This window comes from Moschus berezovskii, chromosome 8 (assembly GCF_049115385.1).
Source record: "Moschus berezovskii isolate FMDL1 chromosome 8, NW_MosBer_1.0, whole genome shotgun sequence".
NCBI lineage: Eukaryota > Metazoa > Chordata > Mammalia > Artiodactyla > Moschidae > Moschus > Moschus berezovskii.
The window spans coordinates 67,335,417-67,359,069 of NC_142467.1; the positions used below are offsets into that span (position 1 = coordinate 67,335,417).

General features: G+C 51.4%; 1 protein-coding gene across 1 annotated transcript in view; it reads left to right on the plus strand.

Annotated features, from left to right (window-relative positions):
* The window catches only part of FSTL4 (follistatin like 4), a 431,430-nt gene that overhangs the window by 361,623 nt on the left and 46,154 nt on the right, over positions 1 to 23,653 (plus strand). The window contains exons 5-6 of the mRNA XM_088839301.1: positions 10,069 to 10,235; positions 22,160 to 22,280. Of these exons, the coding sequence (XP_088695427.1) occupies positions 10,069 to 10,235; positions 22,160 to 22,280 (288 nt within the window). The remainder of the gene's footprint in view (positions 1 to 10,068; positions 10,236 to 22,159; positions 22,281 to 23,653) is intronic.

Sequence of the window (23,653 nt, forward strand, 5' to 3'; positions counted from 1 at the left end):
CTCCCAGGGGCACAGGTCTCATCCCAATTCCTTTCTTTTTTTTTCTCCCACCCAGTCATATGAAGATTTTCTTGCCCTTTCAGCAGTCTGAGGTCTTCTGCAAGCTTACAGTAGATATTCTGTGAGAATCGTTCCACATGTAGACATATTTTTGCTGTTTGTGGGAGAAGATGAGCTTCATGTCCTATGATTCCACCATCTTAATCCTGAATGTCTCCACTTGTGTCTTGATAGGGTTCCCCTGCCTTTCTCTCTCTCAGCATCTTGTTCCTTCCACCCGCAGAGCATATTATATTGTGTAATTTATTTACACATTTCTCCCATTCTGCCCTTAGATGTCTCCTCCCTTGGGCACGAAGTTTGGACTCTTAATATTGAAAGCAGTGAAAACAACTATGGGATGAGAGAATGAGATCCCTGGACAGATGTCCTGGGGATTGAAACAGAAGTTAGATCTCTTGTCAGAGGATTAGCAGAGGCTTCCTGACCCAAATGCCTCACCCTCCCAAAGGTCCCTTCCACATCTCATTACAATTTCTTCCATGGAAGTAAATTAACTTATATTTCTTCCTCTTGGGGTGGGGGATGGTATATTAGATAATCAACACCAGATGCTATAGAAACCATAAAATCTCAGTGGCATAATGCAGTAAAGACTGACTTCTCACCTTTATCAGGTCTAATAGGGTTATGTAGCTCCCTCCAGCAGCAACTAGGAGGCTATGTTCTTTGTTCTCACAAAACACCTGGCCATACAGTCTCCATGGAAGGAACAAGTGAGTGTGGATGATAACTGTTTAGTCAGGGTTCTCCAGAGTACCAAAACCAACTAGATGGATGGATGGATAGATGAATGAAAGGGTGGATGTGGAGAAAGAGAGATCTATCATAAGGAATTGGCTCACATGATTTTAGAGGCTGAGAAGTCCCAAGATCTGCAGTTAGTAAGCACGAGCCCCAGGAGAACCAATGGTGTAAGTTTCAGTCTGAAAGCTAGCAACCTCAAGACTCAGGAAGAGATGATAAGGGCTTCCCTGGTGGCTCAGTGGTAAAGAATCTGTCTGCAGTGCAGGAGACGCAGGTTTGATCCTTGGGTTGGGAAGATCCCCTGGAAGAGGAAATGGCAACCACTCCAGTATTCTTGCCTCAAAAATCCCATGGACAGAGGAGCCTGGCGGGCTACAGTCCATGGGGTCACAAAGAATTGGACATGACCGAAGCAACTGAGCATGCACTCACTGAAGGGGAGAAAAGACCTGTGTCCCCTCTTGAAGACAGTCGAGAAAAGAACTCTATCTCTTACTTAGACTTTTTGGCTTATTCAGGTCTTCAGTTGACTGGATGAGGCCCATGGACACTAGGGAAGGCAATCTGCTTTATTCAGTCTACTGATTCAAATGTTTATCTCATCCAGAAACGGTCTTATAGATACACCAGAAAAGTGTTTGACCAACTCTCTGTGCAGCCCATGGCCCAGTCAGGTTGATCCATAAAGTTAACCATCACAATGAGTTCTTATATAGCCAGACATGTTCAGATTCTTTTGGTCAAAACCTGTCGTATATCTACATCCTGGCTCCAAGAGGGGCTGGAGAATAGTCTTAATGAGTGCTCAGGAACTGGAAAATGAATTAGCATCTGGGAACACATAGCATGGCACCCTCATGCTAGTCAGATAAAAGTTGCCTGCTCATCTCCACCATCAGATTGTCCAGGAGATTCTAGATCCAGTCTTTGATATCTGTATAATTTTTCCAAATTCTGAGTTGCTAGTATATAATTGCATAAGATAATACAGTCTTTTCCCTAGTCACCTAAAAACAACTCTGGGTTAAAATACTTTCCTTCTGCATATATCTTGAGCAGAGGCGCTCCCATCCCTTTGGGAGCAGACTCGGCAGGGAGTGGGAAATACATGGACTGGCCGGCCTGACTGAGGCGCCGCCAGGCACAGAGACCAACCAGGGAGGGACCACATAGCCTGTTGACCAGGAGGCTCTGGGCTTTTCACCTCAGAACCAACCCTGTTCTTCCACTGATGCCTCTGCTGCCTGCCATACCCATGGCACCCAGAGCACCCTGAGACAGTGGCGTCACAGCCTTTGGATGCTGAGCTCAGCTCTTACCTCTCCTCACCTGCCCACAGCAGTCACCTTGTAGTTTAGTTTTCTCAAATCTGAAAGGGTTCATCAGCCAGAGGAGGCAAAACAACCCTAGAGCTCAGAGAATGCCCAGGTGACCTGGCTCCTGCATGGGCACCCCCTGCCTTGCAAACAAAGAGAAGGCTATGCCAGACCTGGGCTCCTTGGGAGCAAGACATGAGTTAGCCTTCCACATCCACCCGTGCAGGACCCACCACTGGGCACATGGGGATCTCCACCAAAAGAGGTTGATCAGGCTCTGCAGGAACTTGGGCTCTGCACCCGGGTCTGTGGACAGGCTCAGAGGCGTGCTCTCCCTCCAGGTGACACCTCTCTCCCTGCTTAGCCAGGAGTCCCAGGCTAGCAGGCTCTGGGCATGATCTGCTTTCTGGCATATTCCCACTATATCCTAGTACATAGGAAGTGCTCAATATATAATTGTTTAATGAACACTACCCTAACTGTTTACTTGCTTAACATTACTTATTAAGCCCTTTTATGTGCTAGGAACTGTGCTAGGTGATGGGACACAAAAGAAATGAAAGAGATATGGTCTGTCTTCATGTAGCTTATAAAGGTGTCTGTTTATATCAGAGAGCAGAACTTAATAACTAAACTGCAAAAATGCTTGAAGCAACCCCAAACAACATAAGTCAATTGAGAAAGTAAATTACCCCCCAGATCTGGAGGTAATTAACTAGTATATTTTACCCTCCCCCAAATGAAGCATGCCAGAGGGAATCCAACAGTGACACAAAAATGGAATCTTATTACGCATAAAGAGACGGGAAATTTTGAAGGAGTGCGAGTCTAGATGGTCTAGGCCTCCTGCCCAGGCTGGACATGCCCCAGTGCTCAAAACATGTGGGTTGAGATGAAAGACCACGTGTTCCCAGCCTCCCACCCACAGAGTTTCAGTAGACATTTAAAGGGAGTCCAGAAAGGCAGGCTTTGGTGGAGGGGACCAGGGGAGTCACAAAGCACCCCCATCACCTCCCCACAGCAGCCCTGCCCTGTAAATGCCAGGGGAGACCATCAGGTCCTGGCAGTTAGACGTTGCCTGTCCCCTACTTGGTCAGATGGCCTTAGGCAACACACACTCTACCCTGGTTTCTGCCCCACTCACCATCTCATAGTGTGGCCCTGGTCACAGGAATAAAACCAGATTAGTAGAGACTGTCCCATGGGGCTGCACCTGCTGTGGCAACTCCCAGGCCACTGGTGGGGAGGGCATTCCCCCAGGGCACGGGAGACTGCTTGTTGGCAGAGAACAGTGTGAAAGAGGCCACCTCTGGTAGGTCTCTGAGCACCTGGTCTGGGGTCTCTCTCAGGCCTTCCTGGTTCCCAGCCAGCCCCCAAGCCCAGGTTTGCCCTGAGCCAAGCTCAGTCCACTCGGGGATGTGGGAGCCAGTAGACTGAGCTTCAGAGTCTTTCCACCAAGAGTATCATTTGAAAAATGGCAAATGTCCAGGTAGGAATGCGTTCCATTAGTGCATTTCTAACATAAGAAAACTAACGCCAACTTGACAGGAATTTGAGAAATTTAATTTCTATTGCTGTGAAGCAACAGAAGCCTGCTTGAGAGGGTGCTGATGGGTTTATGAGTGTCTCATCGAGTTCAAGTCAGTGTGAGAAATAGTGTCTGAGATTAAGGGAAAGCTGTAATAGGAACTAAAACCCAATTCTCCCGCGACTCAAATTTTATGGCCTCCTGCTTCCAGGAAGGGTGCTTGTTCGCTTGCTCGTGGTGGGCCCATTAATCCCCCATACCTCCCCGTCTCTCCAAGCTCCAAGGAGCGCTGAGGGCATATGGATGAGGAGGGAAGTGAGGGCTGTGTCTGGAAAACCAAGGGCATTGCCACTATGGCTTGAAGGGCCTTGAGAGCCAGCGACGTGTCTTCCAGGACTGCAGCTGAAGCCTACCTGCCGTGTGCCAGGCACTGTGCTAGTTACCAGAGGGTCAGACAGCGCTGGGGGGACCCCCACCACCACGCAGCCTGCTGAGTGTGATCTCGGGTGTCTCAGCCTGCGTCAGCTTGAAGCAGAATCTCAGTTCCTGGACCAGAGATTGAAGCCAGGCTGAGGCAGTGAGAGTGTCAAATCCTAGTCACTAGACCACCAGGGCCAGTGGCCAGTGACAAGCTCTGCTTTGAATAAAGGAATTATTAAGAGGTGGAAAGAAGTGAAACAAGTAAAGCATTTATTAGGAGGAAAAAAAGTAAGTGTGGATGGATATACACGGGTGGGCTCAGAGAAAGAATCATGCCTTTGGGGTAGTTTAAATCACTTATACCGGGCAGGTCTTCCGGTTTCCCCTGGCCAATCATCTTGCTTTGCCTGGCTCTGAGTCCACATTTGGTCTGATTCAGCACCGCCAACCGTGTGCATACACATGTCTTAGCCAGAATGGATTCCAGGACAAGGGCTTCTGGGAAACTGACTGAACATATTATGGTCTGGAGCCCACTCCCTTCTCTGACCTCTGAGGAACCTTTCTGTGCACGTGTAGTTTGGGAGAGCTCATTGACTTCAAGAATGAGAAACCTGTGATGTCTCTCTCTTTCATCCGAGCAGGACTCAGCTCCTCCTCACTCCTGCCATCATCTTCATCATGGAGCATCTGTCCACAGGGGACAGGTTCCAGCTGCTCAGCCTGGGCCCCATCTATCTCCTGCCTCAAGTGAAGCAGAAAGGTCTCTCTTGTGCTGACTTTGGTAGTCATGGCAACGCTACCTGAGCCTCCTCCTCCCACGAGGAATAAGGGGAAGCTGACTAATGTCCGAAGGCTTGGCCTATAGGGAGACAGATGTCCCAAGCTGTGAGGAAGCCCCATCTCCCTTGCTCTCCTCCAATTGCCTACCACCTTGCAGCCTTCCAGTGTGGCTCTTACAGCAAGGACATCATCTCTCTGTGGGCACCTCTGCCAGCAGTGCTGGACAAGCTCCCCAGTCCAGCCCTCTCTTTCTAGAGACTCTAGCCTCTTTCTACAGATATCTTCTCACCCCGGACCTGACCGGAGCCCCCAGCCCAGCCCTCTGTCACTTCCCCCAACATACTCTGGGCACAAGGCAGGTCTTGTTGCTCAGTGCCCCAGAAACCTATGGACACTTCCCACAGAGTGGCCCTGGAACCAGAGATGGTCAGCACATGGGAGCAGCAAAGCCACAGTCAAGAGTTGGAAGGAACCCTCGTTGGCCCTTCCACAGCTGCTCCCTGGAGGGCTGCAGTGTGGCTTCTCCACCTCCCTCTCCAATGACTCTCGACCCCACCGGAGCAGAGTCCGGGTCCAGACACATCTGAGTCCCCTCATCTACCAGCGAGCCCGGGCACTGGTGAGCTTCAGCCCACAGTAGTTCAGGCAGTGTGTTCACGGAACACATATGAGGGCCAGCTCCACAATCCAAGGCTTCTTGGCCCTCCTCCAGTCCCCATCACAATGGGAAACTTCAGAGGATTGTGGGGTCTCCTCAGCTGGTCCACACCACCACCACAAAGCCCTCCGCTATCACTCAGGCATGTAGTCGTGTATGCGTGCATGCACACTAAGTCGCTTTAATCATGTCTGACTCTTTGCTACCCTGTGGACTATAGCCAGCCAGGCTCCTCGGTCCGTGGGATTCTCCAAGCAAGAATACTGGAGTGGGTTGCCATGCCCTCCTCCAGGAAATCTTCCTGACCCGAAGATCAAATCCACCTCTCTTACATCTCCAACATTGGCAGATGGTTTCTTTACCACTACTGCCACCCTGCAGGTTGGGGGTAGGTGCAATAACTGAGATCACTTTTCCTTCTGATGACTCTCATTGTCTTCTCAACACCGCTCCACCCATCTTCCCATCATCTTTCACCATGCCTAGGCTTCCAGATGGGGCTGTGAAGGGATGGAGGGAACCAAAGAGGACCTCTCTGTGTGTCGTCCATGGCCACAGGGTATTGATCTGCCCAATACACCCTGTCTGTCATGACATTTGACCCCACCTCTAACCACCCAGCACCTGGTCCAGAGGTGGTCACATGGCCCAGGGCTGTGGGTCAGTCAGTCCTGTGACTGCAGAGCACTGCATCACCTGGCCTGGGAGATTGCTTCATGAAAGAACATAGGAGATGAGTCTGGGTAATCAGAGTTCAGTCCATGCTTTTTTGCAGGGCCCTTAGGAAAGATTTGGGCCCTTTCTCCAGGATCCCATATACAGGGACAATGTGAACATGAGGCCACCCCTGGACTCCTTGCAGCCATGCAGAGTGCCGTTGTCAAGGGCCCTGGATGCTTGCAGTCTCCTCCACCCCTGAGCTTTCCCAATTACGGGCATGAAGATCAATCCCTTTCTTTTTTCTTTTCCTAAGTGTGTTGAGCATTTCGGAGCATTTCTGTTACTTAAGCCTGAAAAAGTCAAGACAGGTTCACCAGGACAACTTTCAATCTTCTTCACCTAGTGTCTGTCTAAGTTTCCCCTTATGTGAAGACTGCAGGGTCCCAGAAACATCCCATGAGGTCATCCTAGAGACTGGGGCTAAGGGTCTCAGAATAGACAAGTAGAAGGTGCCAAGTAGGCACAAGCTTAGGCCCCAAACCACAGTGGTATGGGAGCCAGCAGGTACCATTGAGTCACCTGGGAAACTGTGGGGCAAGGTCAGGGACTGTTCTCAATTCGTGATGAATCTGTGGGTGATGGGGAGCCGCTGGTAGCTTTTGAGCAGAGCCATGATATCCTTGTCCTCCAAGTGGTGACCAGGACACTCAGGGGCAGCAGGGACAAACTGGGGTTTGGGGGCAGGCGGTGACCACACAGGAGGTTCTCGAGGACCCAGATGGAGAGGAAGGGAGGGCTCAGGGAGCAGCAGGAGGGAACCCCTGGGGGCTTGGCATCTGTTCACGCTGCCCCTTGAGGCATCATTTGTACCATCACGGCAAGTGGGCAGGGAACAGAGACAGATGGTGCTGGGGAAGCAGCAACCAGGCACTGGCAGGACAAAGAAGGATGAACAGGGACGTCTTCTCAGAACCGTGCATGCAGAATCCAGAGCCTAAAAGCTGGCCAAGCCCCCAGAGCCCTCCTAGACCAACCCTGCATGACTCAGCTGGGGACCAGGGATAGGAAGGGACCTGCCCAAGGTGGCTTGGGGATCTCCGGCAGCACCGGGGGCCAGGACCAGAGCCAAAGCCCCACATCTGCCTGGTTCACTCGAGCCCCCACCTGTGAGGCTCATTTTTCCTTTGCTGGGAAGTCACCCTGGGAGGTCACTTAGCAGGGAAGTGGGGCCTGCCGGGGAACACGTGTTGAACAGTAAAACACCGGCAGTGAAGAGCAGTTTGTTGGCCATAAATCTCTCTAGAATTTTTAAAGGACCTAGGGAATATTGACATGAACTAAATCTAATAAAACATTCATTTAATTAAACTTTAAATGATCCAAATATTTGCTGTTTGGTTAATATTTGTGTAGCTGACAGGAGCAGAATTATGATGGTTTTGTCAGTATTCACGCATTCTAATTTTGCCTGAGTCTTTCCCGTGAAATCTCACATCTTCAGACATACAAATGCTTGGGGGTACACTCAGGAAAAATGTGGGAATCAGCCATCCCAGCAGCGGATGGCGAGACACACAGGCTTCCCACTTGGGTTTGTTTGCTTGCTTGTTTATTTTCAGCCCTGTGCTACAGGCTCCTCCAGACATTTTTCTACAACTGTTTAAAACACAACTTTGTGTTTCTGAGTGTGGAGGGAAGCATACGGCTGGCTGTCCTCTGCCACCTCTGGTCCCCACTGCAAGGGTCCCTGGTCGCCCTGCCCAAGTGCACCCTCAGCAGGGATCAGCGCCACTGTGCTCCTGGTCTGGGCACTCTCAGCCCATTGGTGTCCAGAGTCCCACGCTTCCCAACAGTTCGGCCTCCCAAGCCCCCACTGAAACAGGCTCAGGTCTGAGAGTCCAAAGCCGTCCTCAAGTACAGAAGCACAGAGCACACCATGGCCCAGCCATGAACCACTGGTCCCCTCCACACCACTCAGGATCAAGGGGTCTCTGGCAGATGAATGCAGACCCTGGCTCTCTGCCGCGTCCGTGTGGTCACCGTAGGTGGGGAGGGGCGCCAGCCGGGTAAGGGAGGTTTCAGCCTCCTCTTGGAGCCTCCTTGGTTCCCCTCACCTGCATACTAGCAGGCAAGTTCTCTGCCCTTCCCGCTGTGTCCCTCCATATTCCCCTGGGGACAAGGGGGCTTTCCACACCCCTTCCCACTTCCACAGGGCCTCAAGGCTCATCCCAGGAGGGAAAATGGTCTCCTCTGTACTTGGGCACAGCGGGAGCTAAACAATACTAGTAAATCCCTCTCCCCGTCTCTGCCCCTCTGAATCTCTGAAACCTGGGTCTTGCTACAGGGGGGTTAGTGCCTTCTCTGCCCTGAGCAATAAGCCTCATGACTCAGAGGTGGGAGGGCAGCAAGTTGAACATGATTTAAGAGGGTGCTTGAAATGCATCACTTTGGTGTTTATAAAATATTATGCCGTTTGCGTCTGCATCAATCACTCGGTGCTTATCTTTTCCTCATGTGGCTGCTTCACCAGGAGTCCCATTTTTCCTGTGTGTGATTGTCCCCTCCCCACTGGCCTGTTGCTTTTTTTTCCTTCTGTATTTCTATTTCCTTCATTTTTCATTCAGCCATCCAACGAGCACTGACTAAGCACCTAGTGTATATCTTGTTCATCTCTGTGGGCCCAGGGCTGGGCCATGAATGTTTGTAGTTGGGGGAAGGGCTTCGCTGCCCGAACTGGACTGGTCTCCACTGTACCAGCTCCCACTGCACCTGCTCTGCGGTGTGTGGCCCCTGTGACGGTTTTTGCTCCCCTCTCCACCACCCCATCCCCCTGACACACACATACTAGCAAGAGAGTGTGAGCCTCCGTGTGCTGCCTGGTCACAGCTCAGACACGTCCCACTAAGTCACAGAGCTCAGGTCCCAACTCTGGGCCTTGCTCCACGCCTGTCAGGGCCCCCCAGGTCCTAGCACCCTTTGCTGGCATCCTAGAATCAAGCCAGGCCCCCAGAGCCAGCCCACCTCCCTCCGCCCGGGCTGCCTCCCCAAGCTGCCCAAGAAGATATGAGAAGGGCAGTAGGGAGGCCATGCAGTCAGTGAAGCTAGCAACTCCCCACTCCAAACCTCATCGCATTTTGGCATTTGAGTAGCCTGAGTTTGATTTTTTTCATTAACCCTGAGAATTCCGAAAGGTCTGTGATTCTGAAAAGGAGATGATTTAGACCCTCCCCATTTGCCTGACAAGTGATCAGTCTTAATGCCAGTTATCAAGTGTGAGGCGGCAAGGATTAGTCATTTGTGCAGCCCAAAGTACACCTCAAAAAAAGTAAAGGCTGCAGTGCACGGTCGCTGAACAGAAACTCAAATCCAAGTTCACAGGCTCCTTAGGCAGCAGCAAGCCTTCAAAGGTCAGCCAGTTCTCTCCCCAGACCGCAGACAGCGCAACCTTTAATTTGCCTCCAGGTGGGCGAGAAACCTGTCGGCCCAGCCAGCGGACCTTGACTGCACTTGGCAAGGGCCGGACTCCATGGGGCCTGGTGAGTGCAGGGCGGGGCCGGCGCATCTGGCTCCTCAGTTTCAGCAGGGCAGCCGCATGGCCCCAGCAGCCCACCTACCTGGCTCCACTCACATATCCACACCAGACACTTCCCCTGCGCTGGCTCTGGTTCCTGACCTGATGTGATTCACAGAGCCCTTGGAGCGTTTGACATAAGTTGTGGCTCCTCTCCCAGGAGTTGTGTCCATCTGTCCATTTAGCCAGCCCTCTGTGGATAATGCTTCTGATCCCTGAAGTTCCCCGGGCCCCTGACCTGCAGTAGATCCCCTTCACCACATCCTTTCGAGTAGAGACTTCACCCCACTGGGCCTGCAGCTGACAGCATCTCCTTTCCCTGCAGAGGTGGTGCAGCTCAGCCTCGCCCCCGAGGAGCGGGTCAGTGTGGCCACAGTGACTGTGGGACTGAGCACGGTACTGACCTGCGCCGTCCGCGGAGACCTGCGGCCACCCATCATCTGGAAGCGCAACGGGCTGGCCCTAAACTTCCTGGATTTGGAAGACATCAATGTAAGTCATCAGGCTCTGTCTAAGCTCAGACCCATCACCTGGGAAGGCCAGCTGTGTGAGATGCCTTGTGGAAGCTGCAGCACCAGAGGGCTTTCTTTTCATATCCCCCATTGGTGCCATCCAGCCTGCTGTCTGGGTCTGTCAGTCCCACCTTGTACAGAGAATAGGATGGATGGATGGTGTCTGCAAACTTCCAGCCAGGCCCAGAATAAGGTGAATACTGGGGGGAGGTCTGGTGGGCAGGGCAGGAGGTTCCTGGGAAGGGGAGAGCATCTGGCTTGTGGGGCGAGATGCTCTCTCTCTCCCAGGGGAGTCTCTAGATCCTGAAGCTGGGAAGAACACAGACAGCTGGACACTGGGGAGAGGGCACCCCCTGTGGAGGGCAGAGGTAGCCTCTGGGATGGTTGACTGGAAGGCAGGGGCAGGGGGCGAGGTGAAAGAAAATGAGATCAGACCAGAGGGACCTACCCAGGGGTCTTGTTTGCTGGGCAAGGAGTATGGATGTGATGAGTTGAGAGGAAAAAGAGTTCCTGTGTCCTCACAGCCCAACGTGAGCAATGGGGGGTCCTCCTGGACTCTGAGGGCCCCAGGGAGTCTGCACTGGGGTCCCAGCATCACCCCATTCTGCCTCTATGACTGGACAGTTTCTTAAACGGATCCTCAGTGAATTAATCTATTAGAAAAGCAATGTTAGTGGTGCCTCCCTTCTGTGGGCCTTGAGGAATAGAAGGATTGAAGAGTGTGCACTGGCCCTGGTTTGGCACAGGGGGGTAGGGAGGCGGTGGTTTCCCAGGAGTTCATGTGAGAAGATGGAGTAATGTCACCCATGCAGGGTGCTGCCAGGATGGTCTATAGGTCTTGAGCTACAGTGACAAGAATTCAAGTTTCAGGCAGAAGACAAGCAGCCCTGGTCTCCTTGGCTCAGGACAGGCCAACCCAGAATGGGCCACTTGGCCCCAATAAGGAAGACCTGTGGAGTCAGTGGTCAGTTCACGCTAGCAGCTGTAAGGTGGGGGTTAAGGTGCTGTGACAGAGAACTGGCCTGGGCCGTGTGGCCCCATGAGTTGGACTAGCAAAAGGGCCAGGGTGCACCCCAAAAAGAGACCAATTGGAACTGCTTGGATGGAGCACCACTCCAGCCATCAGCCCTGCCCCACACTGAAGTGACCCATCACATCAGATAGTGAGCTCCCCATCCCTAGAGGCATACAAGCTCAGGGTCATAGTGAACAGTGCTGCCAGCCACAAGAAGGCAGCTAAACCCTATGACCTTAAAGATCTCATCCAGCTCTGAGACTGCTTTGTGGAAAGAGAGGGTAACAGAAATCACAAAGCTGGGACTCTGCTACTCTCTGGGTCCCTTTGGATGCACACTGAAGATGGTTGGGGAAGCAGATGGGAAGAGGCGGGTCACTCTGGAGTCCAGCCCTGGCTATGGCTGGGCAGAAGTGCCCTTCCCCCACCTTTGTCACACCAGGCAAGATGGTTTCCTTGCAGTTTCCCCTCTATAGTGAGCACGGATGGTATCCACCCACCTCTGAATGTCAGTGCCAGCACCAGCCTGGTTGCATGCTGGTCAGGTGCTCAGTGGGCAGAGTTCTTTCTCTGAGCCTAAGATGCCCAGGGCTTGTCTGAGATCTTAGCAAGGGGAGGCAGTGTCCTGCTTGTGAAGACTAGGCTGTGCATGTATGTGTGCGTGTGCATGTTGTATGTGTTGCTGGGGTGCACGTTTGTGCATGCGAACCTCTCAAGGTGGGTTGTCAGCTTTTAACCATGATTGGCCAGTGGTGATTAATTCAGAACTAGGTCAGGCCTGCCTGTGTCTAAACGTCCGTGTGCATTGCTCGATGCTCTATTTAAAGACATGAGAAATAAAGGCAGAGGCAGAGCTCCTTTTAATGCACTTGCCATCAGTTAATTAAATTACTTTGAGTGTCTTTCCCCTCCCTCGAACATGCCTCCAGCACCAACTCAATTGCATTTCTACTTTTCACAGAGAGGTTAGCAATTTGGGTAATTGTGGTGCAACTGGAGATTAATGGCCTCTCGTTACCTCACAGGAAACACTTGCTCCTCTCGGCAAGTGAGCGGCCCGCGAGCAAGCAGGGCCCTCAGCTTCTGAGAAACCCCCAAGTGAGGGCGCAGGGCAGTGCTAGCCACACAGGGGTCCTGGCCCGACATGTGCAAACACACACACAGCACACTCACACACACAGACACATATACATACACACACATGTATACCTGCCTTCAAGAGAGGAGAGAGACAGCAAAGCCTTACTCATGAAGGGCACAGGCTCCAGGGTCAAAGGGACCTGGGTTTAAGTCTCAGCTCTACCACTTACTGGCTTAGCGACCTTGGACATGGCATTTGACTTCTCTAAGCCTCAGTTTCCTCTTCTGTGGAAAGGGGATGAATAGATCCTGCCTCATAGGGCTATAATGAGGATTAAAAGACACATGAAGTGTGTGTTCATGGACACATGATGTCCATGCTATCATGCTCTCATTTTCACTATTTCTGTTATTACTACTTCTCCCACCAGACAGCACTCTCAACCCCTTGCAGCCTGAGTGCCCAACCAGCAGTCAGCGCTGTCTGGTAAGGCCCCCATCAGGCAGATGTGACTCTGGGATGGTCCCTGCTGCCTGTCATCACCTTGATTCAGGTCAGCCTTGATTCATCCAGGGGGAGACACTGACCAGCACCTCCAGTGGGTCCAGGGCTGCCCTGGGTGAGCCGTACACCTGTTCTGAGCCTGCGGGGCAGCGGAGATGAGGTTGTCCTCCTTGAGAGGGCATTTTCAGGCTGAGCATGTTGGCGGGGGGCACCCCACCCAGTGACTGGCACACAGCAGGGGTTCATTAAGCACAGCCCTGCTATGGACAGTGAGGGGAGTAGCCGTAGGAGGAAATTAGGCTGGATCAGGGCAGAGCTGGGTCATCAGGATACACAGGGCATTCCTGAAGCAGGATGGATCAGGGGAGAACAGTCCGGGGGAGCTACCATGGTAGAGCAAAGATCAGGCATCAGTGGGCTGGTAGAGCCCCCCAGCCTGTGGCATCTCAGCGCCCATCCGCTCCTGTCATAGTCAGAGATGAAACACAGCACGATCACAGGCCTTGTAATGAGCGACCGGCTCGGAAACGGTACACTGACAGGGAAAGCTGATCAGCTTACAAAACCCAAGGCGGGGAGATTAGAGAGCGCACAGAGGTGTGGACCTCCTTTCTTTGTCATTTGTATGAGACATCTTGATTGGCAACAAAATATTAATCACTTTTTCACTACTCTCTTAATGAGAAGCTTTCATGGGCAACAAAATATTAATTTGTCTTGTCTTATCTGTTAAGAATTCCGTTAATGAATTCGGTCACAGAGCTATTACAGAATGCCATGCTAATGACACATGTAATTAAACTTTTCTGACTTGCCAACATCAAGGAGGCGCCAAGCATCAGAATAATATTTGCTCAGAAAGTAAATGTACCCGTTTAGCCCGGAGCCGCGCAAGGAGGAGCCCCTCAGATTCCCCAGTGAGCGATGTCGCTGTCAGGAGCAGTCAGGAGTCGCTAGTGTATACACAGTTGTCCAGACAGCACACGTGAGGAACCCTCCTCTGGATTCACTTACTGAGTGACAAACCCAGTGCCAGATCATACAGCAAAGACATTCTCCCTGGCTTCGAGGGGGCAGCGCAACACAGTGTAGCAGGTCCTGGGGACCTGGTGTTCCCCGCCAAGGCTGCCTGAGCCCTCCCCGCAGCAAGACATGTCAATCTCATTGCAGCCCGGACCATGAGGGGCCCTGACTCAGCTGCAACCAGAAAAACAACCCCCCCGAGCAGAGGGCAGCACTGGGTACCAGGAGTGCAAAGGCCCCCCAGACAGGCGCCCCCCAGATGGGGTGGGAATTCTGCCCACCTCCCGGCAGTGAGTCTCCGGATTACGATACCTCCTTCTGTTTGCATGACAGTTTCTACTTGTGCACGGTCTCCGGAGCTCACAAAGGGCGGCCTGTAATTTGTTTACTTCCCAGCCAATTGCTGGAATCTCTACTGGAGCAGCTGTGGGTCTGGCAGCTTCAGACCTGGCCCTGAGGCCCCCACCTCAACCCTCAAGGACCCAGGGCCACGGCTCCAGCTCGGAAAGTGCTCTGGTCTCGGGCCAGGCTGCTGGCACACACGCTGGTGTGCCAGGGTGACCCTGCACCTCTCAGCACCGCCCCCCAGCCCCATGGACCTGTGGTCAGCCCGCCCAGCCTCTGGCCTCTGCTGAGACAGCACAGAGTCACATGGGAGAAGGGCACCCCATCATCCCAGAGGGGCCACAACCAGAACCTGTGGGGGGAGCTTATGCTAGGGAAGGACTGTGCCTTAGGAGGTAGTGAGATCCCCTCACCATAGGTACCAAAGCAGGAAGGGGACCAACCGGGTCCCCTTTGAGGGCTCTCTGGGCCCTGGGGTCATGTAGTGCTGTGATAAGGAAATCACCTGGGAGACAGGGCCCTGTGGGATATGAGTCCTGCACAGGAGCCAGGAAGCTCTGTTTTTCAGAGCTTCAATCTTCCTTGTCTCCTAAGGGCTCAGAGCCAGTCTTCAGTCCGGGGTGGGGCCCATCTCAGCTGCAGATCCATACACTCCTCACCTAGCCGGGCCTGTACACTGGGTGTTCTTCGGGTTTGGGGGAGGCTGCCCCACTGTCTGCAGAAGCAGGTCCCATCCCGGCCTCAACGCCCTGCCCAGACCACAGACAGCAGGTACTCAGGAAGTGAAAAGACCGTCCCCAAACCCAGTCTGCACCCCCTGCTCCAACAATGTCACCTGCCCTCGCCACGTAACTGTCTTCCTCACATAGAGGCTGCCCATGAGGGAAGCAGAAGCAGGGAGAAGGCATCCCCAAAGTCCCAGAAATTAGCTGACCCCTGAATCCTTGCTAGTGTTAATACAGGTATTTCTACCATCGGTACCAAGACACTGCTGCGTCTGGGGGGCCATTCTCCGTGATAGTCCATTCAGAAGCACCATCTCATTTAATCCTCATCACAGTCCTATGAAGCAAGTGGAATTCTGTCACTCAGGGGTGTCAGGAACTTACCAGGGCCTGCAGCCAACCTATACACCCCAGTTAGAGTTTCATGGGTTCCTTGCTCTTAGGATAATAGCACCTAGCACCCAGCATTGCCAGGGTCTCGTCTGAGGCAGCTGCACCTACCTTCTGCTCTAGCAGTAACGGCTACAGTACCTGAGCCTCAGTGGACTCCGGGTGCAGCCACGTATCTGGTGCTCCAGGTCTCATTGGCTGCTGCTGCCACAGCAAAGAGAAGACAGAAAGCTCTTAGACCAGTGCATGGAGTTGTTTGGCGAAGATATTCTCAGGGAGAGGAAACATTTTTCTATTGTATTCTTCTTTTAAAAAAAAAAAAAGAAAGAAAGAAAGCTCACAACAAACCCCAGTATATTGCAAATGACTTGAAAGAGCCACTCTTTTTGTTGGTTTTTTTCTTTCACCAAATCTCCCTATTTGGGGCTTTCAAATGTCGACAGGCGGAGTACAGTGATAAAAGCAGAAAAACAAAACCCATTAGAAGAAAGTATTTGTGGCAGTGTTTGAAGGATATGTTAAAAGGTTCCCTTTTTTCCCATGCCTAGATGGTATAAAACCATGAACAAATAACTCTAATGAAGCATACGCTCTCAGCCAGCTCTTCTTTGGAAGTGAGTTATTAAAAAGACCAAAAGAGAATGATTTAGGAGCTTATGACTCATTTAATTTTTATTGTCTTTATATGAACCAGTCATGAATCCATTGTAAAAAGATGAGAGGCGTTTGATTAGCATGGAGAGCTGTTTGCAACATGCTGGATGGTGGTTGTAGGTTCTGCATTAAAATAATCTCATTAAACGCTTGGGTACATTTTGTTTTAAGATCTTGGAAAACACTCTACTTGAAGCATTCAAAGGCTTTGGCCAGTTCTCTCCAGCTCCTGTCAAATAAACCCTGGTTACGGATGCACATCCGGTTCTTTTGAGCTTTGGATGAGTTCAAACCACTAGGAGGATTGGCCAAAGCTCTCCGAGAGACAGAGCTTGGCCCATGGTACAACAGCTTGTAGAGCTCATGGGGGACTCTGCCCTTCAAGGTACCTCATCTGGCCTTAGCTTTCTCAGTGGCCTCCTCAGGGTCACCCCTCATTCTCCATTGTACCTGTGCTTAGTGACCACTTCTGGCCCCTTATCAAAGGTACAGGGTTCCTCAGGAAGGTTCTGATCCAGCTTCTAGACCCTAAATGCAGAGCTCCAAGCCCCATGCCGGGGAGCTCACATTCAGGCTACTTTTAGGCTTTACCATCTGCAAACAACACTGCAGTGAGCATCTTTATACATACCTCTTTGCACATTTCTGTAAGTAGGTGTTGAAGTTCTTAGAAGTGGAGTAACTCCATCGAGGGTGGACACATTTTCTGTTTTGATGGATATTGCCAAGTCTCCCTACAAAAAAAGAGTTGCACCCGCTTCCAGCGGTATATACAAGTTTTAAACACCATAATAGGAGAAAATTCCTGATTGCAAGCCTTGTTGGTCCCTGAAATGAGCCATGGAAAGAAATGTAATCAAATCTTCTCCAGGATGTTTCATAAATAGCAAGAATGCTGATCAGCAGTCTTGGATGACAGTGTGATCCAGGTTAGAGGAACTTGGAAGGCCCTTTTGGCTTGGGGACTCATGATACAAGTGTCCCCGGGGGAGGTTTACAGGCTTCCCAGATGAAGGCAGCAGGTTCTAGATGGTCTGAAACTTCAATTTGTTACCGACCAGGGTTCTTGGCCTTCCTTCAGTCAACAGAAATTGACTAGAGGCCAGCAAGAAATTTAGGCAAGGCTTTATTGAGGACCCTGCTGCAGCAGAGGGGAGCAAAAATAACAGTTTCCCTTGCTTGCTTGCTTCCAAGGGGGGCAAGCTAATTCCTTATGTGGGGCGAGGGTAGGGGTGTGTCCAGGGGTCTGGCTAGAGGGGTGCTTTAGGTGTTTTGCCCGCCTGTTAGGTAGTGCTGTATGCAGGGGGCATGTGCAGTGCAGACAGCTCTGAGGACCTGCCGTCACCAAGGCTCTACAGTGTTTGGGTCCATTTGTGCAGGTGGGACGCTAGGGTTCATGAGATTCAGGGGGACAGAGTCAAATCAGCCGGGAGGGAAAGACCCTCCACTTTCTCCGTCCTCTCCAAAGCGAGCCAAGGGAGCTCCTGAGAAGGGCAGAGTTAGAAAAGCTTGGAATAAATGTCTCTAAATGGAGTTTTAACTTGCAGCATTGACAGTGAACAGTGAAAGTCACTCAGTGGTGTTTGACTCTTTGCGACTCCATGTGCAGTCCATGGAATTCTCCAGGCCAGAATACTCGAGTGGGTAGCCTTTTCCTTCTCCAGGGGATCTTCCCAACCCAAGGATCAAACCCAGGTCTCCGGCATTGCAGGCAGATTCTTTACCAGCCGAGCCACAAGGGAAGTCCAGCATTGACAATACCATTAACCTCACCTCTGAAATCATTCTGGAGCCCTTGTGTTTAACATTTAGTCACTAAACAGTCAGCACTGATGGCTCATTTTCATATTACTTCGACCTGACTCACATGTATCACTGTGACAACATCTCCCATCTTGCCTCTGCTTAAATATTGTTTAATACTTAAATCTTGTTTAATTGCTTGCTTTATTAAGGGCAGATACCTAGAAAATAGCTTCTTAAAAGGCAAAAACCATTTCTTTAAGTAAAATTGTCTCTTTTCCAAAGACATATGTGCATCAATACAAAGAATGGTCTAATCTAGCATCTGTTTATTTCTGGAAGGAACCTTGATTTTGCTAATACATTTCTGTGCATCAGAGCAAAAGAAAAAAAAGCCATCCATAAAAAGACAATTACAGAGATGCAATCAAGCACTGATAGCAGTATTCAGACACATCTCAGAGAACCTTCAGGAGAGAAAGGATTGCAGCTTTAGTTTTATGTAACTTCTTATAAATCAATTTTTAAAGTAATTTCTTTACATCCAATGAGGGAAATTTGATTTCTGTAGCCAGTATTCATGTCCCAGAAAACAATATGCACTTTTTTTCTATAATTATAGGATGCCTTTTGTTTCAGCCCAGAGACCTTTTTTTTTTTTTATTTTTTGGAGTACAGAATCACGTTTTCCCCAGAGCCTGAGTCACAGGCTGGTAATGAGTTAGGTGTTCCAAGTAGTGCATCACCCATCCAGCATCCCCACACCCTCCACACTTGAGGGATCACACCTCTGCTCCCAGGAACATTGAGGAAAAACCAGAGGCTAAGCAACTCTGATGCTGCTGCTGCTGCTGCTAAGTCACTTCAGTTGTGTCCAACTCTGTGCAACCCCCATAGACAGCAGCCCACCAGGCTCCTCCGTCCCTGGGATTCTCCAGGCAAGAGTACTGGAGTGGGTTGCCATCTCCTTCTCCAACGCATGCGTGCATGCTAAGTCACTTCAGTCATATCTGACTCTGTGCAGTTCTATGGACAGCAGCCCACCAGGCTCCTCTGTCCATGGGATTCTCCAGGCAAGAACACTGGAGTGGGTTGCCATTTCCTTCTCCAAGCAGCTCTGTTAGAGGCTCACAGAAGCCATGAGCCTAGTCTGGGGTTACATGGACTCTGCCTGCTGCCATGTGTGGAGCCCTCCCAGTGTGCCCAGGTCTGAGAATGCAGTTTGGAGAAGGAGGCAGGGTTGGGAAGTGGAGACAAGACCGGAGATTGGCTCTCTGCCTCCCTGCCAGCCACTTGATTTGTACCGCCACATGATTGGCAACATCTGGGGGCATGAGAAGGCAGGACACATCCTGGACATGCCCATTGTCCAGTCCAAAGAACCAAAATCAGGAAAGCCCCTGCAGAGAGCCCAGCTCAATGCCTCGTATGGTCTGCTCAATGAGTATCTACTGAGGGCCACCCTGTGTCAGCCCTACGCCAGGCACTGGGGACACAGCAGTAAGCAGCGGGCACCAGAGTCCCTGCCCTCCCCTAGGGCACTCACATGCTAGTCAGGGAGACAGGTGGCAAACAGTATGCTAAATGGGAGTCAGACAAGGGCCATCATTGGGCTGTGATGTGGAGGTCAGACCCTGAGCGCAGCTGTGGAGGTCACTGCATCGAGCTTCTGGTGATAGCAGTGGAGGTGGTGGAGAAGGTCAGACTCTGAATATATTGTGCAGGAGGGTTCTACTTTCCCATCCTGTGGGGACTGGCTTTTGCTTTGCTTTATGGTTTTCAGGGCTTTTTTCTGAGGCTTAAACTGGGCAATGTGTGTCAAGATTCCCAGCGCACAGTTAGCTCATGGACACTGAGCTGGTGGTGTCACCTAGCACCACCCTGCAGTGGACTGTGGGCACCTCACCCTGGGGGCTCTTCTCAGCCTGCAGTCCCCGTGACCACACCATCCCATTGAGGTGGCAGTATGAGCAGAGGGTTCCAGAACCTAAGACTGGCTACAAGGGCCCTCCTATAAGGAAGGGCTGTGGATATGAAGGCTCAGGAAGGCAGCCCAGAGGGAAACGCCAGGGGACCCCTAGCACCAAACTCCGAGAGCAGACGGGTATGGTGTCGCCCTTTGGGATGGAGTCTGTAGTCTGTCTGGGAACCAACCAAGTGAGGGACAGAGGGGTTCCCAAGGTCGGGGCCACACCCGGCTCCCCAGCTGTCTCTCAAGATGCCTTTCCAACCTCTGAGACTCCAAGCAAAATGCATTTTCCTTCAGACTTAGGTTTTAACACGGTAAACAGCTCAGATTAGAAATATGTCATCCCCAGAAGTGACTATTAACTTTTCATAAGCGACTCAGGTATGAACCCTTTACGACTCTGTTGTGACACAGGACAAATCAGCTATCTGGTGTTTTATTTTTATTATTGAAGCTTCCACCGGGTAATCAGAATGGGGTTTTTTAAAGCAGAGCAATGTTTCAGAGAAAACTCTTAAGGGTTCCTGCAGCCTTCTCCAGTGTTTTACCCCAGTGGGAGCACTTCTGAGTATCGTTTTCCTTGATACCAAGAGCAGGCTGCATACATCCACTTTCCACCTTCCTTAACCCAGACCTCGCTTGGGCCTGCACCCCTCATTAGGTTAACTAGCCAGAAAGCATCCTTAAAGGACTCGTGGTTGTGGCTGTGCCCTTGCCACACTGACTAGTGGCCTTTGTCCCTCCTGCCACCAAATTGTTTCCGTGGGAGAAGGGAGCTCAGGAAGGACAAGAGAAATAACAGGAGGGATGGTTTGGTGTTGTCTCCAAGGGGCCAAGAGGAGTTTTGAATCTTCTGTTAATAATAAGAAAAGTAGACAAATGTATACCTATGGCTGATTCATGTTGATGTATGGCAAAAACCAACATAGTATTGTAAAGCAGTTATCCTTCAATTAAAAATAATAAAAATAACAAGAAGAAAAGGAGCAGCCCCATGTCTGTCATGCTTCCCCATCAGCAGACAGGGCAGAGGAATTTTCCTCAACTTCCAGGCAGGGGAAGCCAGGGCCCAGAGGGATGAGGGGACATTGGTCAGTGACAGAGTTCAAGCTAAAGCCTGAGCCTCCTGAGGCAGCACCGGGCTCCCCCCATCACTCCTTGCAGCTAGTGCTGCCAGGCCCATTTCTTACCAGGGAGTCAGGACCTGTTCTGCCCCAGAAGCTCTGAGTACCGCACCTCAGACATGTTTGGTAGCTAAAACCAAACTCCAGGCAATTCCGTCCCCAGCCTGTCTGCAGCTAGTGCCTGGATGGGGCTGGCATTGTGCAGGGCTCTGCAGAAGAGGCAGCTGCTTCATGCCCTGTGCTTAGCAGGTGACTTTGATCAGCCCAAAGCTCCCTCCTGCCCATCCCTCCCCACGTGCTGGCCAAATCGGACCCCACAGTGAGGCTGCAGAGGTCACAGGGACAAGGCTTATCACTGAGCCGTCTCTCATGGAGGGCCTGGCATTGACCCCACCTGCTCTCTTTTACATCCTGTCCTTGTTTTCTGTTTGCCTTCATTTTCCTCAGAGTTCTGTTTTCCTTCTCTGGGGTTACCCAGATTTCTGCAAGCTGCCTGAAATTATTTGGGGAGGGAAGTAAGATCTAAACCAGTGATAGGCAAACCATACGCTGTGAGCCAAATGCAGCCCACCCCATTTTTAAATAAAATTTCATTGAAGCATAGTGATACTCATGAATTTAGGTATCACATGGAGGAGCCTGGTGGGCTGCCATCTATGGGGTTGCTAACAGATGGACACGACTGAACGACTTCACTTTCACTTTTCAGTTTCATGCATTGGAGAGGGAAATGGCAACCCACTCCAGTGTTCTTGCCTGGAGAATCCCAGGGACAGGGGAGCCTGGTGGGCTGCCGGCTATGGGGTTGCACAGAGTCGGACACGACTGATGTGACTTAGCAGCAGCATGGCTATTTTCATGCCTCACGGCAGGGTTGAGTAGTTGACAGAGCCCTGTGGCCCACAAAGCCAAAATATTTGCTATCCAGTCTTTTAAGAAAAAGTTTGCAAAGGAGGCTGCCCTCCAGAGCATCTCAACAGGTGGACAAGAGTCCAGGGAACCAGCCAAGCAGCAGCAGGATTAACAGGCGGGGCAGGTGAGGCCAGCTATAGAAGTGGAGATGAAGGGTACTGGGGAAGACGTTCGGCCGGGCCTCCCAGAGAAGGTGAAGCAGGTTGTAAAATGACGTACAGGGTCTGGGCAAGCAGCTCAGTGGAGACACTGCGGTCCTGCTGCCCAGCCCCACAGGCAGCTCTGGCTGAGCAAGGGGCCAGGCAGAAAGGACGTCCTCAGAGCTGCAGGGTTTCTGTTTTCTGGCAAAACCCAAGATGTGGCGGTCCTTCCCAGCCCATTCAACAGAGAAGCCAATCTTGTCTTCCTTGCCCAAGCAGGACTTCGGAGAGGACGACTCCCTCTACATCACCAAGGTGACCACCATCCACATGGGCAATTACACCTGCCATGCCTCCGGCCACGAGCAGCTGTTCCAGACCCACGTCCTGCAGGTGAATGGTTAGTAAATGGCTCCATGCATGTTGTTGCCCCAAAGTGTTCCCCCAAAGCCTGCGCAGAATAACCCTCCTCCTCTCTTGCATTCTGTCTTCTTAAAGAAATACCTGACCCCAAAGTATCCCATTGCTCCCATATGTAAAGGGGGACTGGGGCGGTGGGCAGGGGCAGAGTCTGCTAACTCACTTCCCAGTCTGGCTCTTCCCCAACGCCGGACTTCTTCTTCCCCAACGCCGGACTTCTTCTTCCCCTCTGATGAATTGAGTCCAGGTGGGAGGGGGTGAGTCATTGAGGAGGGTCAGCACCCCAGGGAAATTTGACGTGTTAAGCCATGCCCAGCTGGGCCCCACTGCTGGCACCAAGCAAGCCAGAGCAGGATGTCCGTGCACCAGAGAATAATGTGAAAGCTCCAAGTCAGCCCCAGATCCTTGGTGCCAGCCGGTGTCCGGGGCTTCTGTTTTGAAATAAAGTGTACACAGTGTTGAGGATAATTGTGTCAGTATCACTTGCCTCTGGGATCCTGGGTGACAAGCCATTTAAGGACAACAGAGTAAGCCCAGCTTGCCTCTGCATGTGTCCAATAGGATGTTTTAGAGATTTTTATATTCATACTGCCTAAGTCATATTTTATTAGTATTTCCCTTGAGCTGGGACATACTTAATCCTCTGGGGTTTTGTGGCTATGCTTGTTGGCTTGACTCCAGATGTACAGTGAAGTTTCTGGATTTCATCAGAAATAACACACAGGTTCCTAGTTATAACATCCCTTGGATGAGCCATCTAGGCTGGCATTCAGAGTTCAATCTGTGTGTGCAGCTGGTAGGCAGTGTCTGGATCACTCCAGGGGCAGATTGTGTGTTCTGCAGTGTGAAGAGGCCCCTGCCATCTACAGCTAGCAAGTGGTACCCAGCATCATACAATGTTGGTGAATGCGTGGCTGCACAACAACTCCTTGTGACTTGGCACAGCTCCCTCTGGTCCTCAGACCAGCTGAAAATGGGAAATCAAGAATTCCCAGATCCTCCATCCAACCCTTCACATCTTGCCCCCACTCCATAAGAACCGAGGGCACAAGGAGAGGGCTTGAGCCTGGTCCCCTTCACTTCCTCCAGAACAAATCTGTGGGGAAAGGGGCCTGGGCGGGGTAATACACCTGCCCAGGAGCCAGAGTAACTCACGAGTGAGAACCTATCCTCACCTCAGGCTTCTGCAGGAGATGCTGTGGTCTTAAATACTTTGAATACACAAATTGCAGGTCCACACAAATTGCTGGGGGATCCTTCTGCCTCGTGTTCCCCCAGAATTCTGAGACAGAGCAAATGATGGGGGATGAACCATTTCCTCCCTCCCGGTGCCAAATCAGGGAGCAGGGCCCA